Source organism: Calliopsis andreniformis, chromosome 4 (assembly GCF_051401765.1).
Source record: "Calliopsis andreniformis isolate RMS-2024a chromosome 4, iyCalAndr_principal, whole genome shotgun sequence".
Lineage (NCBI taxonomy): Eukaryota > Metazoa > Arthropoda > Insecta > Hymenoptera > Andrenidae > Calliopsis > Calliopsis andreniformis.
The window spans coordinates 2,696,167-2,716,321 of NC_135065.1; the positions used below are offsets into that span (position 1 = coordinate 2,696,167).

At 30.4% G+C, this 20,155-nt stretch overlaps 1 protein-coding gene across 2 annotated transcripts in view; it reads left to right on the forward strand.

The window, feature by feature from the left end:
- Positions 1-2,153: 2,153 nt before the first annotated feature.
- The window catches only part of LOC143177895 (sodium/potassium-transporting ATPase subunit beta-2), a 28,168-nt gene continuing 10,166 nt past the window's right edge, over positions 2,154-20,155 (forward strand). For both annotated transcript variants that reach the window (XR_013001672.1, XM_076376188.1), the window contains exon 1: positions 2,154-2,549. Coding sequence is in view for 1 of the 2 variants with exons in the window: in XM_076376188.1 (XP_076232303.1) it covers positions 2,405-2,549 (145 nt within the window). In the remaining variant the exon portion in view is untranslated. The remainder of the gene's footprint in view (positions 2,550-20,155) is intronic.

Genomic DNA, 20,155 nt, shown 5'->3' on the forward strand with positions numbered 1-20,155 from the left:
CGACACACGGCAGTGACATTAATATCAAACGACACAGTGAACAGGATGTGGTTAATTCAGATCGGTCGCCGTGTGTGACTCACATTATGCGCGCGCGCGCACGACTCATCTCGATATGACGAAAAGAGGGAGGAGGTAACTACCAATAGTATAGTGCTGTGAATCGCACACAGTAGTCGCCTCCAGGCACTAAGGTCACATGCACGAGGTTTGACCTTAGCCCCCAATTTGTTTCTCGACGATCAAGTCGAGGAAATCATTTTCGCAGCCTTCTTCATTGCAATGGGTATCCAATGGTCATACCGCCCAGGTGTATCAATATTAATTGTACAGAACTCTTCACTATCTGTTCATGTTTTTATTTCAACTGAATAAATATTCTTTATTAATATAGAAGAAAAACTAATTAAAGTTTATTTAAATATCTTTGCCTATACAAATTGAAAACAACTACTCTTTAAAGTTTATAAGGAGAAAATATGAAAACTACAAATAAATATTTAGAAAACCATTGTGTACGTCGATTAGTAAAAGTATGGCTTCTGTTTAGGAACTAATTTATTAACATGATTACAAAGTTAATAGCATATGTCTAATAAAATTAGTAGAACAGTTAAATTTAGTTAGTATTATCTTCCAACAAGTTTAATTCGATAGCAATGGATTAAAATTTTCACTGGTTTAACTACCAGTTTATTACTCTGTTAAAATTGTTTTATAATCAATTTTAGACACGGATTCGTTTAAAATATTTATAGGCAATTAAAGAATCGCTAAGTTTGTATCGTTTGTATACAAGTGGAATTAGTTAACAGGTAAAGCAACAGTTATAAGTGTGCGACTAATCCAAGTGAAACCACTTGTTCGTAAAGGCCACACGCATTAAATAGTTTCAAATATGAATAATAGATCGCGCTACTAAACTTTAATTGTACATTATTGGTCGTAACTTACAACCACAGGTGCTGTAAGGTAAAATGACCTAAGTCACATGTTTCTGTTTTTGAGATATTGTCGTTTAAAGTTTTCAATTTCGGTGCTGTCTTATGGATTTGTGTTTTCTTGAATCCGTATTTATACGTGAACAAATTCTTTTAATTCCTCTTCTAATTTATTGCAAATATAAATTTTGTGTTTTAATCTCAATTAAGGTCTTAACTCAAATTTTTTGAAAATGTGATGTAAATCGTTTTGTCCTACAACCACAGATCTAAAATTGAAAACCATAAAAATTGTATTCTTATAAGATACTTGATCTGTTAATTAATGATTTCAATTCAATTTTAAAGCATTTGTACATTTTCAGGTATACCTGCCACGTTACATAATGAAACAGTTCAATGGCACTTGTTGCTGTTTCTAGCCTATACGCATGCATAATGTTTACAATTTTCTAAAATTAATAAACGATACTAATAAATTAATCTGTTATTTTTAGAAAAGCTTTGGAATTCCATTCAACAGAATTCAACTTTTGAAACCATTTCATTCGAAGCGCTTGTTTGGATTGATTATCGATCGTTTACCATATTATGTCACCTCTAACCAAACTATTGCATATGTACGTTTCTGTACGTGGTTCAAAGCCTCTCTACGCCCAATTTCGAACCAACAAATTCAAATACTAATCACGCCCCAATTTACAACAACAAAAGTATATTATACACCTACTCCAAACACGACACTGCCTCCAAGCATTGAAATCTTCGTAATCGTCCATTTTAACGACCAAGCCATCCAATTCAGTTCATACCAGAATATCCACAAAGAACCGGTAAGGTAGGCGTGGTTCAAGCAAATTTCAAAATAACCCCCTAGTACAGCGAATTAAACCACTAAAATATCAAACTACCCAAACCCTATTGTACAAAACAACATTTTTCAGAGAAAAATTTCTACTCGAGGTAGAATCAATAATTGTCCCAAGGAAAATTCCCATGAAAGTGATCGGTGCTCCGCATCGGCACCATGAATGTAACGCATACTATGATACAAAGAACTACCACTGTGACAATATTGTGCACGTACACGGCTGACACGTCATGGCAGTGGACGGTTGGCCCCTGTGGTGGGGGTTTATGGAGGGGCAGAGAGAAAGAGAAAGCGAGAAGAATCCAAGAGGCGGGAAGGAGACGTAGGAAGAGGCTTGCACGAACGAGGCGCGTTTAGTCAACCTGGTGGCGCTGAACAACCAACTGTCGGTAGCGGAGGAGCTGCCAGCCGACCCCGAACTCACGATTTCGGTAGAGAACCTGCGGCTCCGTTGCTCGACCGCGTTCCATTGTGTTCCATGCCCATCTTGGATTGTTCCTCCACGCCTGCCACGCTCGACTCTTAACCGACCTTTAACTCGTGATCAGTGTGCAACGTTTGATAAATAAAAATCGGTTTACTTGGCGACGCGATGGTCAGCAAGGATCCGAAAACGGGCGCCCAAGAGGCGAACCCCTATCTCAAGCCGCCGAGCATGTCAACCAGCCAGTCACTCAAGACCTTCCTGTACAATCGTGAAACTGGCGCAGTTTTGGGCAGGACCGCTAGTAGTTGGGGTAAGTTGTTTACTTGCAGAAACGAGAAAAGAATAATATAGTAGTCCCCACTTTGTTGCAACCAGTTCTTGGAACTGGCGTAACTAGTGATGGGAATTCAAATCTCAATTTCGAAGTGATTCGAAATTGTTCAAGACTATGAAAATTCGAATTACTTCGAATAGGATTCGAAGCCTAAAACTGTTGAAAGTCTTGAAAGACACTCAAACTTTTCAAACTGTCTTTAATACTTTAGGCACTTTATTAATAGAATTGCTTGGACAAATGTACATACTGGAAATGCTTCTAAGATATTGAATTATTACTCGTGTCTCAGGACTTATTGAATCTTCTAAAACTGTTAAAACTACATATCAAGACTTTCAAAAGCTTTAAACTTCGAAACATGTTTGAAGTGACTCCAGTTTTTCGTCACATGTACAGATTTGAAACGCTTGCGTTGCCATCACTAGGCGTGACACTCTGGTCAGTCACTTGAGTCTTTGCCTATCTAATTGTAAGCTAAACAAACCAAAATCAAACCTTCCATCAATAAAACATTTGGTTACTAGAGTCAAATAAGCACTGAATCTTACTAGCGCTTAATACTTCTCATTTTGACTCCTAGCCTACTCAAAATGGAAAGAACCGAAAGACGAATTCCTAGAATACATCTCCACAAGTAGCTGCAATGCAAAATTCCCAGAGTGTTACAGTTAAGCGGCAACTATTTGCGGTATTTTACTGTAGATCGTTTAGTCACGCCTTTAACGACCCTTGCTAGCTTGTGCGCCGAGGATCGATCGATCGTAGCGATTGGTATGAGCGATTCTTTAGGGAACTCGTGTTTTGTTTGGTTTTGCACTGAGTTTGGAACTTTAAAAGTTGTGCTATGCGCTGGGTGGTTTGGGCAGTCTTTGGCGGGAGAGGCACGTGGAAACTTTCACTTGTCGTGAAATAGTGATTTTTATGAATGTTGAGTCGGAGAAGGTTCTTCAGTTAGGTTGATTTGTGATGAATAAGAATCCATATTTAATAATTTGACTAAACACGCTTTGAATTTTTTATTTTTTTGTGAAGATCGCTGAAGGTGAATGATACGTTGACAGATCTAGTTTGTGCGAATGTAAAGTAGGATAAGAGTGAAAATCGCTCTACTACCAACTCTTCTTTTCACATGTAACAAAATGTAGCAGTATCAAACTGAAAATATTCTTTTTTTCATACATTCGAATTTTTGAGTTACATATTCGAATTGAAAACAATATATTTACAGTTATAAAATACTGAAAACACAATAGTTGTGCAATAATTGGCACACAGTAATTCGTTCTATGCAATGTTGCAGCAAACAGTAAATGGTTCACGAACTTCTTTTTGTATTTTAATTAATATTTAAAGATATTCTAATATTACAGTTACGAAAGAATTCCTTCTAGTACCTAAAACCTACGAGAAATATTAAAATACAATTTAAATACCATGAGAAGTACGAAAAAATGAAGTAATACCATTTAATTTAACCAAAGATGGGAAAATTAACCTTAATAGACAGAGTAATTGGTACTTACATTTAGGCTACTGTAGATATGAAGATTGTAGATTGAAAAACTGATCGTGAGCACTATGCAATTACTACTCTTTTGTTTCTAATTGCTATGGTTCTTAATTTTTCAAGAAATTCTGCACATCGAGTAGATATCGCATACTGCTCTAGGAACGAAATTTAACTTAAAATTCATGTGTACATTTTGCGAGACATTATTTAGGACATACATTTAATAATAATTTTGAAAAAGTTTTAAAATCTTGATCCTTAACAGTTTTTAACTCAGAATATTATAATTGAGCTGTCAATGACGCTAAATGAGGGTAAAGTAGCTAAAATGGTCGAGAGTAATTGTTCGTCAGATTCCAACAATTTTTCTTACTATAGCAAATTTATAATATAGCACTGTTTATTATGTTAGCTACTTGCGTATCACTTCCAGTTTATTGATGTCCATTTAATTTTACAATATGCTTCATTGGTAAAAATGGTGTAGGTAGTCTGAATAAGCGAAGGACATTGTTTTAAATTGACACAGAGACAATTTAACGTAATTACCACAGATTTTGGTAATTATAGCACGAAAAGGCTCTGGTACGTGACACACGTCTAAATAATGAAACTGATTAATGTTTCTAATAAAGGAAGAAATTTTTTCGTCAAATATATCCAGTCTTTACTTGATATAATCAGTGACGAGATCTATAGCAGTACTTCGTCGTATGATATAATTTCGTGACTAATTATCGATTTGTAAAAAATAGAAGATACCTTTTGGAGCTCAGTTTACATAGATACTACTAATTAATTTTTGTCTCATCTAATACGATAATGAAATTATGTACGAGACTAAAGAGAAATAAGGAGAATATCAATGAATCTATAACATATAAATATGGCGCCGCGGGTGAGTTCGAGAAGACCAATGTCAAAACTGACATTTTTGACTCATTAACAATAGAACTGTTACAAAAATTTTAAATACCTTTCTTAGGTTTAAATAAACATAAAAGAAATGACAAGTAGATGCATAATTAATGCAAGAGAGCGAAAAATTGCAGAGATTTTTAAGGAGGTAACCTTGAGAAGTTGAGAAATCCTGATGATTTCAAAAACGTAAACATTTTTTACATTTTTTATGAGTTTTATGTGTGTAGAATATTGTAGCTAGAAAAAGCATTCTTTGAAATTGAAATGATTCATGAAGTTATGACATTGAAAACTATGCATGCCATGAGAATAATGTGAACTCGAAACTTAAATACTTTTTCTCGAGACCAATTAAGTTCAAATTTGGACACATCATTCCTTTTAAAATTATCTATTATACAGTTTAGATTTTTTGATAACGTAATTTGTCGACTCATTGTAAACGTTTAAAGTTATTAAAGTGGAGAACCACTTTTTTTTTAAGAATGTTTCAGATACATTTTTAAATTCGAAGTTAAGTGGATGAATAGTTTGCTAGGTGCGAGCTGACAAGGTCGTATGAGATATGAAGATGAATAATGTTATATCACTTCGCCATTTTATACCTTCAAATATTAAAAATTGTATGACAATACATTGAAAGTATTCTACAATATGATCTAAAAAATCCTAATATTTTACTCAATAATTAAATACAATTACTACTGGAAAATGTCCTAAAATTTACCGATTTTTCTAAATCTTCGACGTGAGTTCTTCTTCATACGCTATAACTCGAAGTAATCAAGCGTGTAAGTATATTACATGTTGATATTAGTTGAAATTAACTACAGATATAAAATACTAATGTGTTTAGAGGATAAATTTATTAGAATGTTTTTGGCCAATTTTTGTTCACTGGTACTAAATATTACGGTTGAATTTTGAAATAATTTCCAGAATCTTCAACGTAAAAATAATTTTTAGAACATTTTGCAATATGTTCTGCTTGTAAACTTAGCGTTATTTATCTTATTTCTTGAAATAATTATTTAATTTTTTTTCATTCTCACATTTGACAAGAATAGAATGAGTTATAAATTTATGAGTGCAAATTTACGTGCAAATTGTCTAAACAATATCATATTATGATGCCTTATGATACATATTTAAAATGAAAAGAAAAAGTTACTAAGAGAGATGAATTTATTTGTAATGAAAGATAAAATACCATTATTTTGGAGTAAAAAATATATGAAGTAATCACAAAATAAAGAAAACCTCGAAAGTCTGTCAGTTGTTATTGTTGCATATTATAAATAACGAGTCTATTTAAATGTAAAACATGGGTATCAATATTATTTTAGTATTTCTATTCTCTTATTTTAGTCTTTCAGATCCACTATTAATTTATAGACCTTGAAAACGTATCTTTCCATGTCGCTAAACTTACAATTAGAAACTTGACAAATACAGGTGAAAGAGAGATGTTGATAAAAGGTAGAAAGAATAGAAAGTAAATTAGCGATAGGAAAAAAATTAACTAATAGATAAGATAGGACAAGTTGTACATATGGGAAGAATTAATTGAGAAAAACTTGGAGATATAAATAAATATTGGAAATAAATAATGAAAATTGGGAAAAAGGTGGGCGATGGCAAGGATCTACAAAATCAATGAGGAACATAAATTTAAATAATTGCGAGTGTAAGCGGATAAGTAGATATAAGTCAATAGTAAATAAAAAAAAGATTTGTATGATTTGGAAAAACCGCTAAAGTTATGCTGTACATGAAAAACGATTTTCTTTTCACATATTAATGACAGAAGATATTTACACACCAGAAGTTCATGACTCGCAACTATTATCGAGTTTATAGAGTACAGATTTTAAGAGATACATTTTTAAAGATAATTCATACGTTAGCAACTCGAGTTTATCACATTGAAGGTGAAATGAGAGAAAGTAGGGAAATAAATCGTACGAGTGTAGAAGTACTGATGAACTGATGACATATGTGGAGCATACATGTCTATGGATGTATATACAGTACATGCATGTATAGTACGTACATCTGTAGCTATAAGAGAAAACAATTTAAGTCATATTTTCAAAGAATTGTGCTTGTCATTTAAGTGAAGTCTACAAGATAGTAATTATGTTTTTATCAGAAAGAGACTAAATGAGACGAACTTTATTCTTTGTAACGATGTTATAAGATACGATTCTGTAACGTAGAATTACGATTTAATACTTTGAACGCCAATATTTGGATAACAGAAATATAAGTATGATTTATGTCGTTTTGTTTGAAGAGATGCAAATCGCTGTCTTGTTTCACTGTAAAATATTTACAGTGCAGAAGATAGCTTGAAAGTTGAATAATAAAAGAGGTACCTACCATAACTTCGTAAAGGTAATAATTTTGCAGAGTTATGATATTAAAATTATATGTGCTCATCGTCTGGCTAAAAGTCATACTGACCTTCTTTAGATGACGTGACTTAGCTGAACATTTTAGAATTAATAAAGCTATTAAAAGCTTGATCTAAACTGAGCTAAGAATTAGTAAACTTATTGAAAGTATGCCAACAAAGTCGAAGAAGTTATACAATTTGGAACTTGAAACTTGACACCAGAAATATTTTCTATTAAGCAGTTAATTTTATTATTCTAAAATATTCAATAATGATAATTATTTATTGTTTTGTATCAATGTATCAATATTTTATAATTGCTTTAAAATTAAGCAATTTAATAAAGTACAATACATTTCGAATGCTTCTTCTAGAACTTCGGCCGACCAAGTACTTTTTTTCAAGTAATATTTTGTTTCCTCTTTTTTACTGGATAATAAAATAAATTCTATTATTTTTCTTATTAAACCGATTTAATTTTCTCACGAGTTTCATATTTATATGATAGCATGTTACATTTCAGAAACTTTAATGTTTTTAGTTAGCTTTGTAGTATTGTGTTTGATCGAAAATTTATTACTAATAGTATTTGTACTTCACTGTCTAAAAAATACCTTGTGATCTAAAACATTCCGCTGTTACTGTTAGTAGACAACATAATTTGATTACTAGAATTGGTTCTATGCATTTCTTCCAGGTTTACGATTCCTTAAATTGGCAATGCATTTGTGTTAGTGTGCATCTGTATCATTTCTTTGTTGAATATATTGGCCTGCTATTTTTCCTTTTAGCTTCACTGTATTCCATATTTCATGGAGCGTATATTTTAAGCGAAATCCTAATAATACTTTTTCCTAGGTTCGATTACCTACTCGCCTAGGTTTGAGTCGTACCCCTCATTTAATACAATACTTACTAAACTACATTTCCTGACTCCCCTTATCCCTATGTATTTGAACCTTCCCAACCGAAGAATAGGATGGAAACCCCTCGACAGGCCCGCGTAACCTAAGTTGATCCCAGAAGCGAACGACCTAACGGTACAGCTAGCCAAAAGGTTCTATGCGTTCTAACACAAATGCTCAATTTCAGCAATCATAGACACAAAAGGAATTTGTAGGATGAATTATATGTTATGTTAGTAGCTATGCATTTTTATTAGAGTACAGGATAGTTCTTGTCTAGAAGTGTGGGTCTCGATAAGAACTCGCAGATGGTCATAGCTATTTATTGAAGATACGAGAATCCGAAAACATCGAGTCAGGAATTCTTCTCAGGATCGGGTGGGGTTCTTGAAAATGAGTTGTGTCGTGAGTTTGTCTTCCTTGTCTCATTTCTTCAATTTCCTCCAGAGAATCTCATTTTCATTAGTTTTGTATAATAAAGATTGTCGCCTTTGAATACACAAAAGTACTCGGACAAAGTAAACATGGCGTTCACAATTTTTGCGCAAAAAACTGTAGAGATACTGTTAGATAATAGTATCAAATATTTCTTAATAATATTGTGGAAGAATTTTAAATTATGTTAATATCAAATCTTATACATATAAGTACATACAATATATTTTTGCTACAACTTTTGTATAAAGTATTTACGAACTTCTTTTTTATATTTACTGATACGTGAAATTAGAAGATTCCCTAATGCAAATCAGTATGTAAATTGTTATACTGTCATAGTAAGGTAAATAGATATTTTGTTATTTTATATGTATAAATTATTTGAATGTTGAATTTCTTTTTGAATGCCACTTTAATTTAGCAACTTTAATTTGAATCGCTTTAATTGTAATCTGTAATTGTAGTCTGAAATGTGTTTTTATGTAACGTAGATTGTTTATTGTATATTATCAGCATATAGATAAAATTTAACACGTAAACTAAAAATGTATTACTTTAATTAAAAACGTAAAATTCTTAGGAACAATCTACTTATCCTATTGCTATAATTTTAATTCTAGTCTTACCATGAACACGAACGTGTCATTATTTTGATTAATTATGTACAGTTCGGGACAGTGTTTTTGATTACATCTTTATAATTAGCTTATAAGTATTGATATTATTTTTACATAAACTTTCTTATCGTATGGGTATTTCTTAGCATAACATGTATAATATTTGTCTTTCTTTTTCTGTCACAAGTGAGACTTTTTTTTATTTGTGGAAATCACTTGTCTAATAGTTTAATAAATTTTTCAAATAAATCTTCTTGATTACCTTTTTAAGTAAATACTAAATACACTACAACGTAAATTCATCGATTGACAGTTGAACCGCATACATTAAATACCAATCAAACAAGATTAAGTACTTAAGACTTAAGACTCTTAACTACATACTTGAAACACTTAATCTCTGTCACAACAAAAACAGAATCCTTGACATTAGGTATACTGACCTTACTCTTAAGTACTTTGTTAATCGTGCTTATAAAGTAAAATGAAGTAAACAAATCTTCAAAAATTTTAGTTTTCACCTGGTTGCACTTTAGAAGATAGACTGTACATTTCTAGCAGAACGGGAATAAATTGAGGGTGGAATTTCTTTTTTCTTATTAAAAAATTGATTTCTTAACAGTTTTTTATTAACGAAATTATGTAGGTATATAGTAAATTATTTTCAGTCTTTTTGTATGTTTTAATTATATGTTCAAATAGTTATATTTGTTGGAAAAAATTCTATTACACATTTCTCCTATATGTTTCCTTCAAATCCCTTTCATCACATCAAAAAATCAAATAAAAAAGCGTTTGAACACGTCTTTGTGTACATTGAGATCTCATGGAGATTACTTCGAATTCAGTTATTACTAGACTGCAGATTTTTATACAATTTCATATTTTCATTAACACAATTAAAAAAATAGAGTTTAAATAAAAAGTTTCATCTTTCAAATATAATTTGCATTCTATTCTTCACATTTTCTATATTTGTGAATATTATACGCAATTCTATAATTTTTTACAAATTTCAAATTTTCATAAATGCATCAAAATGCGCAGTCTAATCATTACTCAGTATTTACAAATGTCCTAGAAAACTTGTAGATCAAAAGATACTTACTCCTGAGATGCTTAATGTACTGGTTACTTACATTTGCCTTGCAAAAATATACTTAAGACAAATCAGATAGTACTTATTGTTAGTTTCAGAAAATGATAAAGATAGCAACGAACTTATAACAAATAAATGTGACACTTATGTAAAAAAACATGTTTTGTTTAGTTCGATTCATGGGACTCAACCTTTCACTCGTATCCTCTCACATATTTTGTGTAATTTTTTCATTTTTCTAAATTGACATGTTTCATCTACTGTTTTGGTTATTGCTGCTTCATTTTTCGTATAGAAAATAGAATCCCCATCAAATGATTTGAATGTTATAGTTTTATTTTTCAAACAGTCTCTATTGCTGTATCGATGATAAGTTAAATGCTACGTACTACCATATTTATAATTCTTTTTTCTTCTGCACTGGTATTTTCTGACAAGTGGCAATTGATATACAAACTGTAATGTCAGCAGGGTATCAATTTACATGCACCTCTTTTGCGTTGTAGAGTATGCAGAAAGTATTTCTTAATACTTATGCTACGTAGCCATTTAATTACATTGATTTTTAAATTTTTATTAAAGAAAGATTGTAATATGATTTATTAATAAAAATCTGGCATACACGCTTGATAAGTGAGAAATACTGTTTTGAACTTCAAACTGTTGTACTTATATAAATATAACGTTACAAATTTTAACAGTTACATGTTATGTATTATATTCTAATAGTTAATACAACATTTTAGTGATTCTTGTTTCTTTTAAAAATCTCAGAACCTGAGCGATTGCTATAGTCTACATTTCTGATTATGAGGTTCGTTTGAAGTAATGTGATCCTTCGTAATTACTTGTTGATAAGTATCTAACAGGAATAAAATTTATAACAGACATTAAATATTCATCTTCCATTAACAGAAAATGAAATTTTTGGGTTCTTTAATTTATGTGCATGGAAAGATTCCTAATGTAATTTAGAGATTTTGAAAATAAGAAATAAAACTAAACATGAAGGAATTTCATAAGAAAAACTTTGAATTTCACTAATAATGTCTAACTTTATAATTTTAATGATTTCTTCTTATGAGTTCACACCAATTTTTTTAAAAAGAAATAAATGTACCTACATAAAATAAAACAAATTTTGTAAATCACAATTAAAATCGTTTATGAGTTGAGAAGCAGCATTTTTGTCAATTTGTTAATAATTTTTATCAGTGATCACCAACCCTTAGAATTTAATTTTGTGAATGTACATAGATATATAACAAACTTTAATTTTCTCTTTTGTATGATATGGTATCAAAGGGTTTATATGATAAATACATACAGATAACATATATTGGAATAGATAATGCATAGTACATACCTTCTCTCTTCTTTCTTTATGGAAATCTGCATTTTTTATTTTTTCTGCACATTCCAATTTGAATATTCGGAGTCCAATAAGAAACTTGTTCGAAACAGTAGGATTTTCAAACAAGAGACATTCTTCTTTTATTAACTATTTTCGATTGTTTATCGATAAATCAATTTTGTTCAGAGACTATGAATAAAGAGAACATTATGGGGGTGCGTAAAGCTATCCCACCAGCAATCACATGTTATTGTGTCGGCATGGCAACAATTAGGAACACACCCTATGTAAGGGCATAAGACGATAGCCCCGTAAAATGGCAATATTGAACGCTATATCAAGCGGAGAAATGTGTTTGCTTATCACTAGAGGCAGGGTCAAGTATATTGCAAACAGGTTTTGATATCACTGAAGGGTTACTCTTGAAGGGAAACTCTTGTTACCAACATTTTGAAAAAACCAATATTTTTTGTGGATTTTAATCCAGAAAATTCTGAATATGAATTCTGTATTTATTCCAAAATTCGAAAGCAATGTCTACTTACAAGCAAAAATGCATTTTGTACAAGGGATATTAAGCTTTGTACGTTATAAATAGGGAAGAGGAGGTAAAATGAGATTATTTATTTAGATATATTTACATTATGTATATGAACATCTAAATATTCACGTGCACAGTCGAAGATATTTCCACTTTTTTTAAATGATCCTCTGGTATCAGTACATACTTTTTTTCCTCAAACAATCAAAGGAGAGATGGAAGTTATTCTGATAGAAAATAATTATGGCGGTTGCTTTACATCTGCTGTTATATGCCTCTTGCTCCCCAAAACTCTCGGACTCCTGCCATGCTTCGATTTTTCCATTAGTTATATGTATATAAAGAAAAGTATCATTTTCACCCCTATGTACGTATGTGACTTCGAATCATCAATCATCAATCGTCAATAGACGACCAACCCATTGGACACATAGGCCATGTGTAGACTATCAAGGTTCATATGTATATGTACATACACACACACACCCCGAAATTGAGGCGTTTGGGGTGAAGAGGATGAACTTAACAAAGGCACGTATAGAGAAAAACGCATTTTAAGCATTTTCCATAAAGACGAACTTAACAAAAAGTTCTTGCATTCTTATAGATACATGTGTCAAGAATTTCTTTTTCCTTTTTTTTTATATGTTAGAAATAATAACTGTACCTATCAGATAGTTGTAAAGTTGATATATTCTCTACATTTGTTATTTAAAGAATAGGAGTAGTTTAGGAGCAGATAGGTCTTTATTTATGGTTTTCTTTTTTTTAGGGAGAATTCATAAAAATTATTATTTTATTACTACTACTTATATAATCAATAAGGTTCGTGTTAATTGTATTTAATGGTATTAATTATCTGAGATTATTTCATAAAAATTGTATAATATATGAGTCAGTTTATAAAAAATATGGTTGCAAGAATATAAGAGATTTATTTGATTAAAAAGGTTAAAAAATATCTTTATTATCATCGTAAAACCATGGCTATTTTTTTTATTGAAAGCAGTTGTTTTTTAGTTTATTTTTATATTCAAAACATTAATTATGAATAAAACATTTGTGCATTAATCAATTATTTAACTAATGGCTGCTGATAATTATGCAAGCAAGTAAAGATATGCTTACTTTATTTAAAAAAGCAAAACAACGTTATATGAAACTGACAATTTTGAAAATTTTGATTACGACGATTTATAGAAAATCAAGAAACATTTTCTTCTTTTTTGTAAATATCATTAATTATTATAGGATACGAATAATTTGTTTATATAAAAGTTCTGTCATTGATTTATATATTAATCTCTTACGATGAAAAAATATATTTTTTTTATGTTTAATTCATGAATAATTATTTTAAACTAAATAAGAATTTTCAGATATAATTCAGGATTTTCAGGATATTTTTAATCTAGTATTTCCTCGTTATAAGCTCACTAGTATATTTACATTCTGTGTAAAATTAACAAGAATAAATGGCGTTGCTTCCACGTATTGTCACTCATATTTTTCATGAAACAAAAATAATTCACATGAAAAGGAAGTACATGAGTTGACCTCGATGAATTAGTGGACTCTGAGTCTAAAGCGAATAAATATAATAAATAAATTTTAACATTTATCAAGTACCAATATGTCTTTGCACAAATAAAAGAACGTGAAGAGAGTAGAAAAAACGGGTAACAGTCACGTGTTAGTGCACTTTCCTCCATGAAAGATTAATTTTCGGTGAATTGCATTACGATCAGTTGTCTGCAAATATTTCAATCGTGAATAGAAGACCTACAGAAACATTAGTGAGGTGGGCAGAATTGCGAGATTACGTCTTCTTTCACTTAATTAGCTCAGAAGCCTGTCACCGTTTCGCAGTTCCTTGCAAATTACATTCACTGTCAAAACGCATCAGACGATTTATCCTTGGCTTAGGTGTAACCTCAACCTTATTAAATTCACGTTGTTTACCAGTATGTACTGTATACGTATTACCACACTCGTCTATCAATTTCTGAACAGTTTTGAGGACAAAATTAAAATTTGTAACAAATTGTTTAATATTCTTTTTCTAATTAAACTATACAATATATGTTAATTATGAAGAGGAACACGTGTATTCATTGCAATATATATCTTATTTTTGCCAGAATAATAATTTTCGTAAGATTCGTGTGAGATTTTTACTGACAGCTACTTAAGTTTTAAAATTTATAAAAACTTTGTTACACCTACTTTTATTTTACGTCAAATAAAGAAATATTAATTCTATTCCTATACAAAGTGTTTGACGATAGGCGTAACAAAATTTCAAGAAGCGATTCTACATGGCAAAATAAGACAAAAATTAAGAATGATGAAATTTTGTTCGAGGCCTTGCTTTTTCATAAAACAAAAAATGCGTTAAAAATGTCAAGATACGATTCTACATGGCAAAATAAGACAAAAATTAAGAATGATGAAATTTTGTTCGAGGCCTTGCCTTTTAACAATTAGTTAATGCATGTCGACAGTAGAGTAATCATTAGAAATTTACTTAATCATTACAAATTACTCTTTCCCAAACAACATAATTTATTATTTAGATGTTAGACTTCTTGAAGATCTATCTCCATAAATATTAGGATAACGTAGGTAAATATAAAAATTTGGATGCATTGCTAGGTACATATACTGTCTACTTACATACTAGGTATACCAAACAAAATTCATGAAGTGAACGTTTTAGACAAAACGTTTTCCCAATTCGTCGTTACCGCACCCTTCGGGCACACCTTCACCAATTAAGTAAAGAGATAGAACATGTGCATCATGTGGGGATGACGAGCAGAGAAACACTTGTGTTTGCTATCACAGTAAAAATAAAACTGAGAAAAATTTGAGAATCTGTTTACAATTCATTTGATACATGTATAGGTATGCAGCTATCTTATGTATAGTATAATACTTGTACTTACATTGAACATCATATATTACAGTTAGTTTCAGAAATATATTGACAAACACTACTGTCAATACTGGAAAAGATGTCAAACTTACAATGGAAAACAGAGTTTATGCAAGAATTACTGTATCATTGTGAAACCATTCGACTGTTTTCTCCACAATTTCCTAATTTAGAATCTATTGACATTTAATTGAGGGAATTAAATAAAACGCAATTAGATTAATTACCATAATTTCAACAACGTATATTATTTATTATATGGTAGAGGAATATTTCACAAGCTGCTAATATTTAAATTTCTATTCTGATTTTATACTTTTAGTTTATGCAGCATTTGAATATTTGTTTGGCATCAGTACTAATTTTTTCCTTATTAAAAGGCTCTTTGAGAATAATTGTCTATACTATCTGAATTTTAGTACAGAGTTGGTTTTAATCAATTACTTCAGTCGTCATATGCACAGTGTTTTCTTTGTAGTACCAGTCCCGTTCACGAATTCTTGTTAATTTGATACGCATTTATGCAACTGGATATTAGTCATACTTATTTATGTCCATCGAACTGTTTAAATATCCCGAAGGTTAATAGAATTTCTCATGATAATTTTACTTTCTCATATACTTCGTGAGAATATGTAAAATATTTAGGTTTTTGAAAATTGGACCTGGTCAAAATTTTACACATTAGGTCGTTTTATAATTATTAAATAGTTTCAGTATTACGAATATTTTAAGAATAGCTTGCTAGAAATGAAAGGTACCCAAGTACCTAGAATAGCAAAACTCATAAAATAGAATTTATAAAGTTTAGTTTTCTGTTTGCGTTTTGCTTCTAAAGATTAATTAATCTTCAGATTAATTATTAGATTTAGTAGATTTTATTTTGGAAAGAGTATTTACACATCAAATTTACAAAAAATGTGGCTTTTGTAACTTTTCTTCAAATATTTAAAGCAACATGTAATTGATAGAAATTTTAAATTAATTCATACATTCGAGAAGTTACTGTTTATATTTCAATTATTCGTGTTAATTGCTTCTTGTTAAGTAGAAAAGAATCAGTTACGTGGTAGTCATGGATAACAAATATTGGAAATTATAAACAATAGAAAATTAAGCGATAAATTAATTTTAATAATATCAAATAGACTTTTTATTAAACACGTTGAAAGAATTTCTCAATCTACTTAATATATGCCGATAAATAAACTCTTTCCTAAATTATTTGAATATCAACGTTACTTGTTGCTACGTGAAATTAAATATTTTTGTGTTTTATTATTCTTCTTTAAACGATAACTACATAATATATAACATAAAAAGCTATCTTAAATCTTAATTCACTGTTTCACATCTTTTAGAGAAAAGCTACTATGCCAACCAGCAAAAAAGAGACATGTAGGTTGAAGAAAAATATAAGCAGAATATACAATAGAACCTTCTGTAAAAAAAATATTAAGCTATACGAACGTATAATAAAAAGATACAAAAGGATTAAAAATAATTTACCTTGTAGCATCAGTAATAAAAAAAAACGTATAAAAAAGTCAATTCTTTATTAAAAGAAGAAAAAGAAATTCCCTCCTTGAGAGTTTCTTACACTAGACTTATTTTCTTGTATTTTAACTCATACCAGGCTTGGCTTATTATAGGTTCTACGCATTTTAGGAGGCGAAACAAACTGTATTCGTCGTATCACGAATAGAGGCTGGAACGAACGATTGAACATTAGCATCCTTAATCGATTTGAGTAAACTAAAATAGCAAGGAGAACAAAAAAAAAAAGGAGGAAGGGAGAGAAAAAGACGGAAGCGCGAAGCGTGTCTAATTCGCGGTGCACACAACGGTTTGCCTGGTTGAATGGCAATTGTTAAACTTCCTTTAGTGCAAACGTGTACAACGAGGTCAATTGGCGTTAAATGAAGGCATTACGGCATTATGTAACTTAGGGCCATTCCGAAGGGTACACCCACGCGACCATACCGCAGCTTTCGTTCAGTATCAGTCCCCTAAAAATGTCTAAGATCAAGTTCGTATTCGATGTGCAAGCACGTTGTTACGCTATTAATCTTTGCGGTGAAAATCTTTTTATTCATTTTTCGAAGAAGTCTTACGCAATTTGAGTTGGGCTGAGGCATCAAGTGTGGACTATGTTTTAGTTCTTGAATAGATATAAAAATAATGGCATAATAGAATTCAAAGAAATGGAAAAATTTTGTATAAACAGAAAAGTTAATAAATTACTCCTTCTTAGATTCTTAATTTTTTAATGTTATTTGGGTGATAATAATTATAGAAAAAATGAAGGTGAATAACGAAGAAAAAATCAAAAAATTCTCAATCTGGAAAAATCAGTTAAAATTGAAAAAATATGCTAATTTTCCTGTACAAAATATTAGAATATTAATATCTGCCTGATGTTGTATGTGTCTATAAGATTGTAAAATTCTCTACAGTAATAAAGTTCCTATGTAGAGATACTGAAATACATACATATATCTTAAAACCAATAATTTTGTATTGCTATAGGCAGTGCTACTTTCTGAATAAAATACATTGTTAAGTACTTATTTTATCCTCATTTATGTTCCATTAGAGATTGTTCAAAATTCGAGTTCGCGATTTCTCTTACAATTTTTCGTTTGATAGTGAAGGGACTTGTATAGCAGTTAGCGTGTTTTGGTTGTTCAAGGTCACTTCATGAATACTAATCGAGAGGACATCCACTTCCACCTTCTGAATTCGTGCATGTGCTTACTTTATACCTACAAATCTAACTGCGTAAGTTGCGTGATTCTCAAAAGATATAAAGGAAGTATACCTATAGTTAAGTATAATGGGGTTACCTCTCAATAACCTTGACCGAACAAAAGTCGTGAACTACACTATACTAGGGATCAGCGTTCTAAATAAATATTGATCTTGTAAATTAAGTTAGTGGTAATGTATATAAAATATTGGCCATTTTAAGGACTAAGAAATTTCTGGATTTTCTTTAAAGTTTAAAAAAAATTCGTGTTAAGTAAAATTACGTATAGGGTGTTAGACAACAGGTATCGAAAATCTTAAGGACTTTCTTGATACTAGGTATCAAAGTGAAACTAAAATAAATACTAAGGAAATTATGTTTGAGGCTTCATTTTAGAGTTGTTGAAAAAATATCTAAAATTCACGTGAAATACGTCTGACTTGAAACTTATTCTACTGTTGGCAAATATTAGTCAGGCCAGAGTGTCAAACACAGTGACGTTAGTAAAATAAGTCTCAAGGCAGGCACATTTCATGCATATTTTAAACAATTAACTTGAAAACGAAGCCTGAAACACGATTTCTATATAATTTTTATATTTATATAATTTTGTTGAACAAACAGCAGGTAATAGTCTAATTTCAAAAATGAGAGTAAACTCATTTTATTTAACTAACAATAGCTATATTAATTTTATTTAAAAGGCAACAGATAACATTCTAATTTAAAAAATGCAGGTAAACTTTAATTTACGAAAATTATATCAACTTAAATTTAGTTCAGTTTTTTCAAAAAATGTTCTTTTTGTAACATCACTAAAAGTTTATAACTCATTTTTTTTAATAGACTCACAAGTATGAAGTTAAGATTCAAGTTCATCATTGTTTCCTGGTACATCTACCTAAATTTTGTTCTATCATATTTTCACTACAATTTATACTAGTTTTATTTTTATCTATTTTACAATTATAATAATCATTACAAATACATGTAGGGTGTCTCACGCAACTGTCGTCACGATTAGTCAGGCTCTTCCAATAATTTTAGAAAAAACTGTTTTCAGTAAAAATTAGTTAGCTTCAAATAGGTTACAAATATTAAAAATGATCAACAAACTTTTTCTTTTTTTTTTTTTTTTTTTTTTTTTTTAAATACCGTTTTTTCTGCTCAGATTGACCCATACAGTTTTGTTCACTGCTTTATAATCGTGTTTCGTAAAGCCATTCACAGTGGCAATTGCTTATCTTTTTAAAATGCTTTTGAGCACTCTTTTTGGTACATTGTTATTGACAATCTTTTCATTGATCTAGTTTAGGTATGCATATGTAATTAAGTGTACATACGTCTTTGACCTTGACGAGTCCATCTGGCATCGTGGATATCGTTTTACGCAGGAGAACGTCGGTAATATAATGCAATTGTCAATAGTCAAGATTCTGCCGATCATCTTTACTCGTGGTTGTATAAATAAATCGTAATGCATTAGGAAGATATACTTTATTATAAGAGTGTGTCCGTATTGAAGATTATGTTCGATTCTTGGCCTTCGAATGAGGATCGTAGATCATTCCATTGGCAGCTTTTGTTTATTTACAATTAAAAAAAAACACAACAAATTTTACTAACTTAGTTTCGTTTGTGTTATAAAAATAATGATAGGAATAGGATCTACTAAAATTTGCTGTTGCTGGATACTTGCTGTTCTTTCGATGCAGAGATCACTAAATGCCATGTATGAAAATATCTGTGGTTGTTAGTCAAAAAAGCTAATTCACATGTTTTTTGATCTGGAGATATAGGTATTTAAAATTTTCAGCTTCAATACTGGTTTAGAGACTTGTCTTCTTGAACCCTTATTTTTAAGTGATAAAATTCTTTTGATGCTCTTTCTTCTTCTTGCAAATATGAACTCTATATTTTGGATCTCAATTAAATACTTAACTAGAATTTTTTGGAAATCTGACTGTATAGGTCGTTTTGCCTTACAGCCATAGTTATTATATAGTTTATATACGTAATTAGAACTACAGTAGCAAGCAAATAAAGTAGTAAGCAAATAAAACTCTAATAAATGAAATAATAAAACTTAAATAGAAAATAAATGTAAAT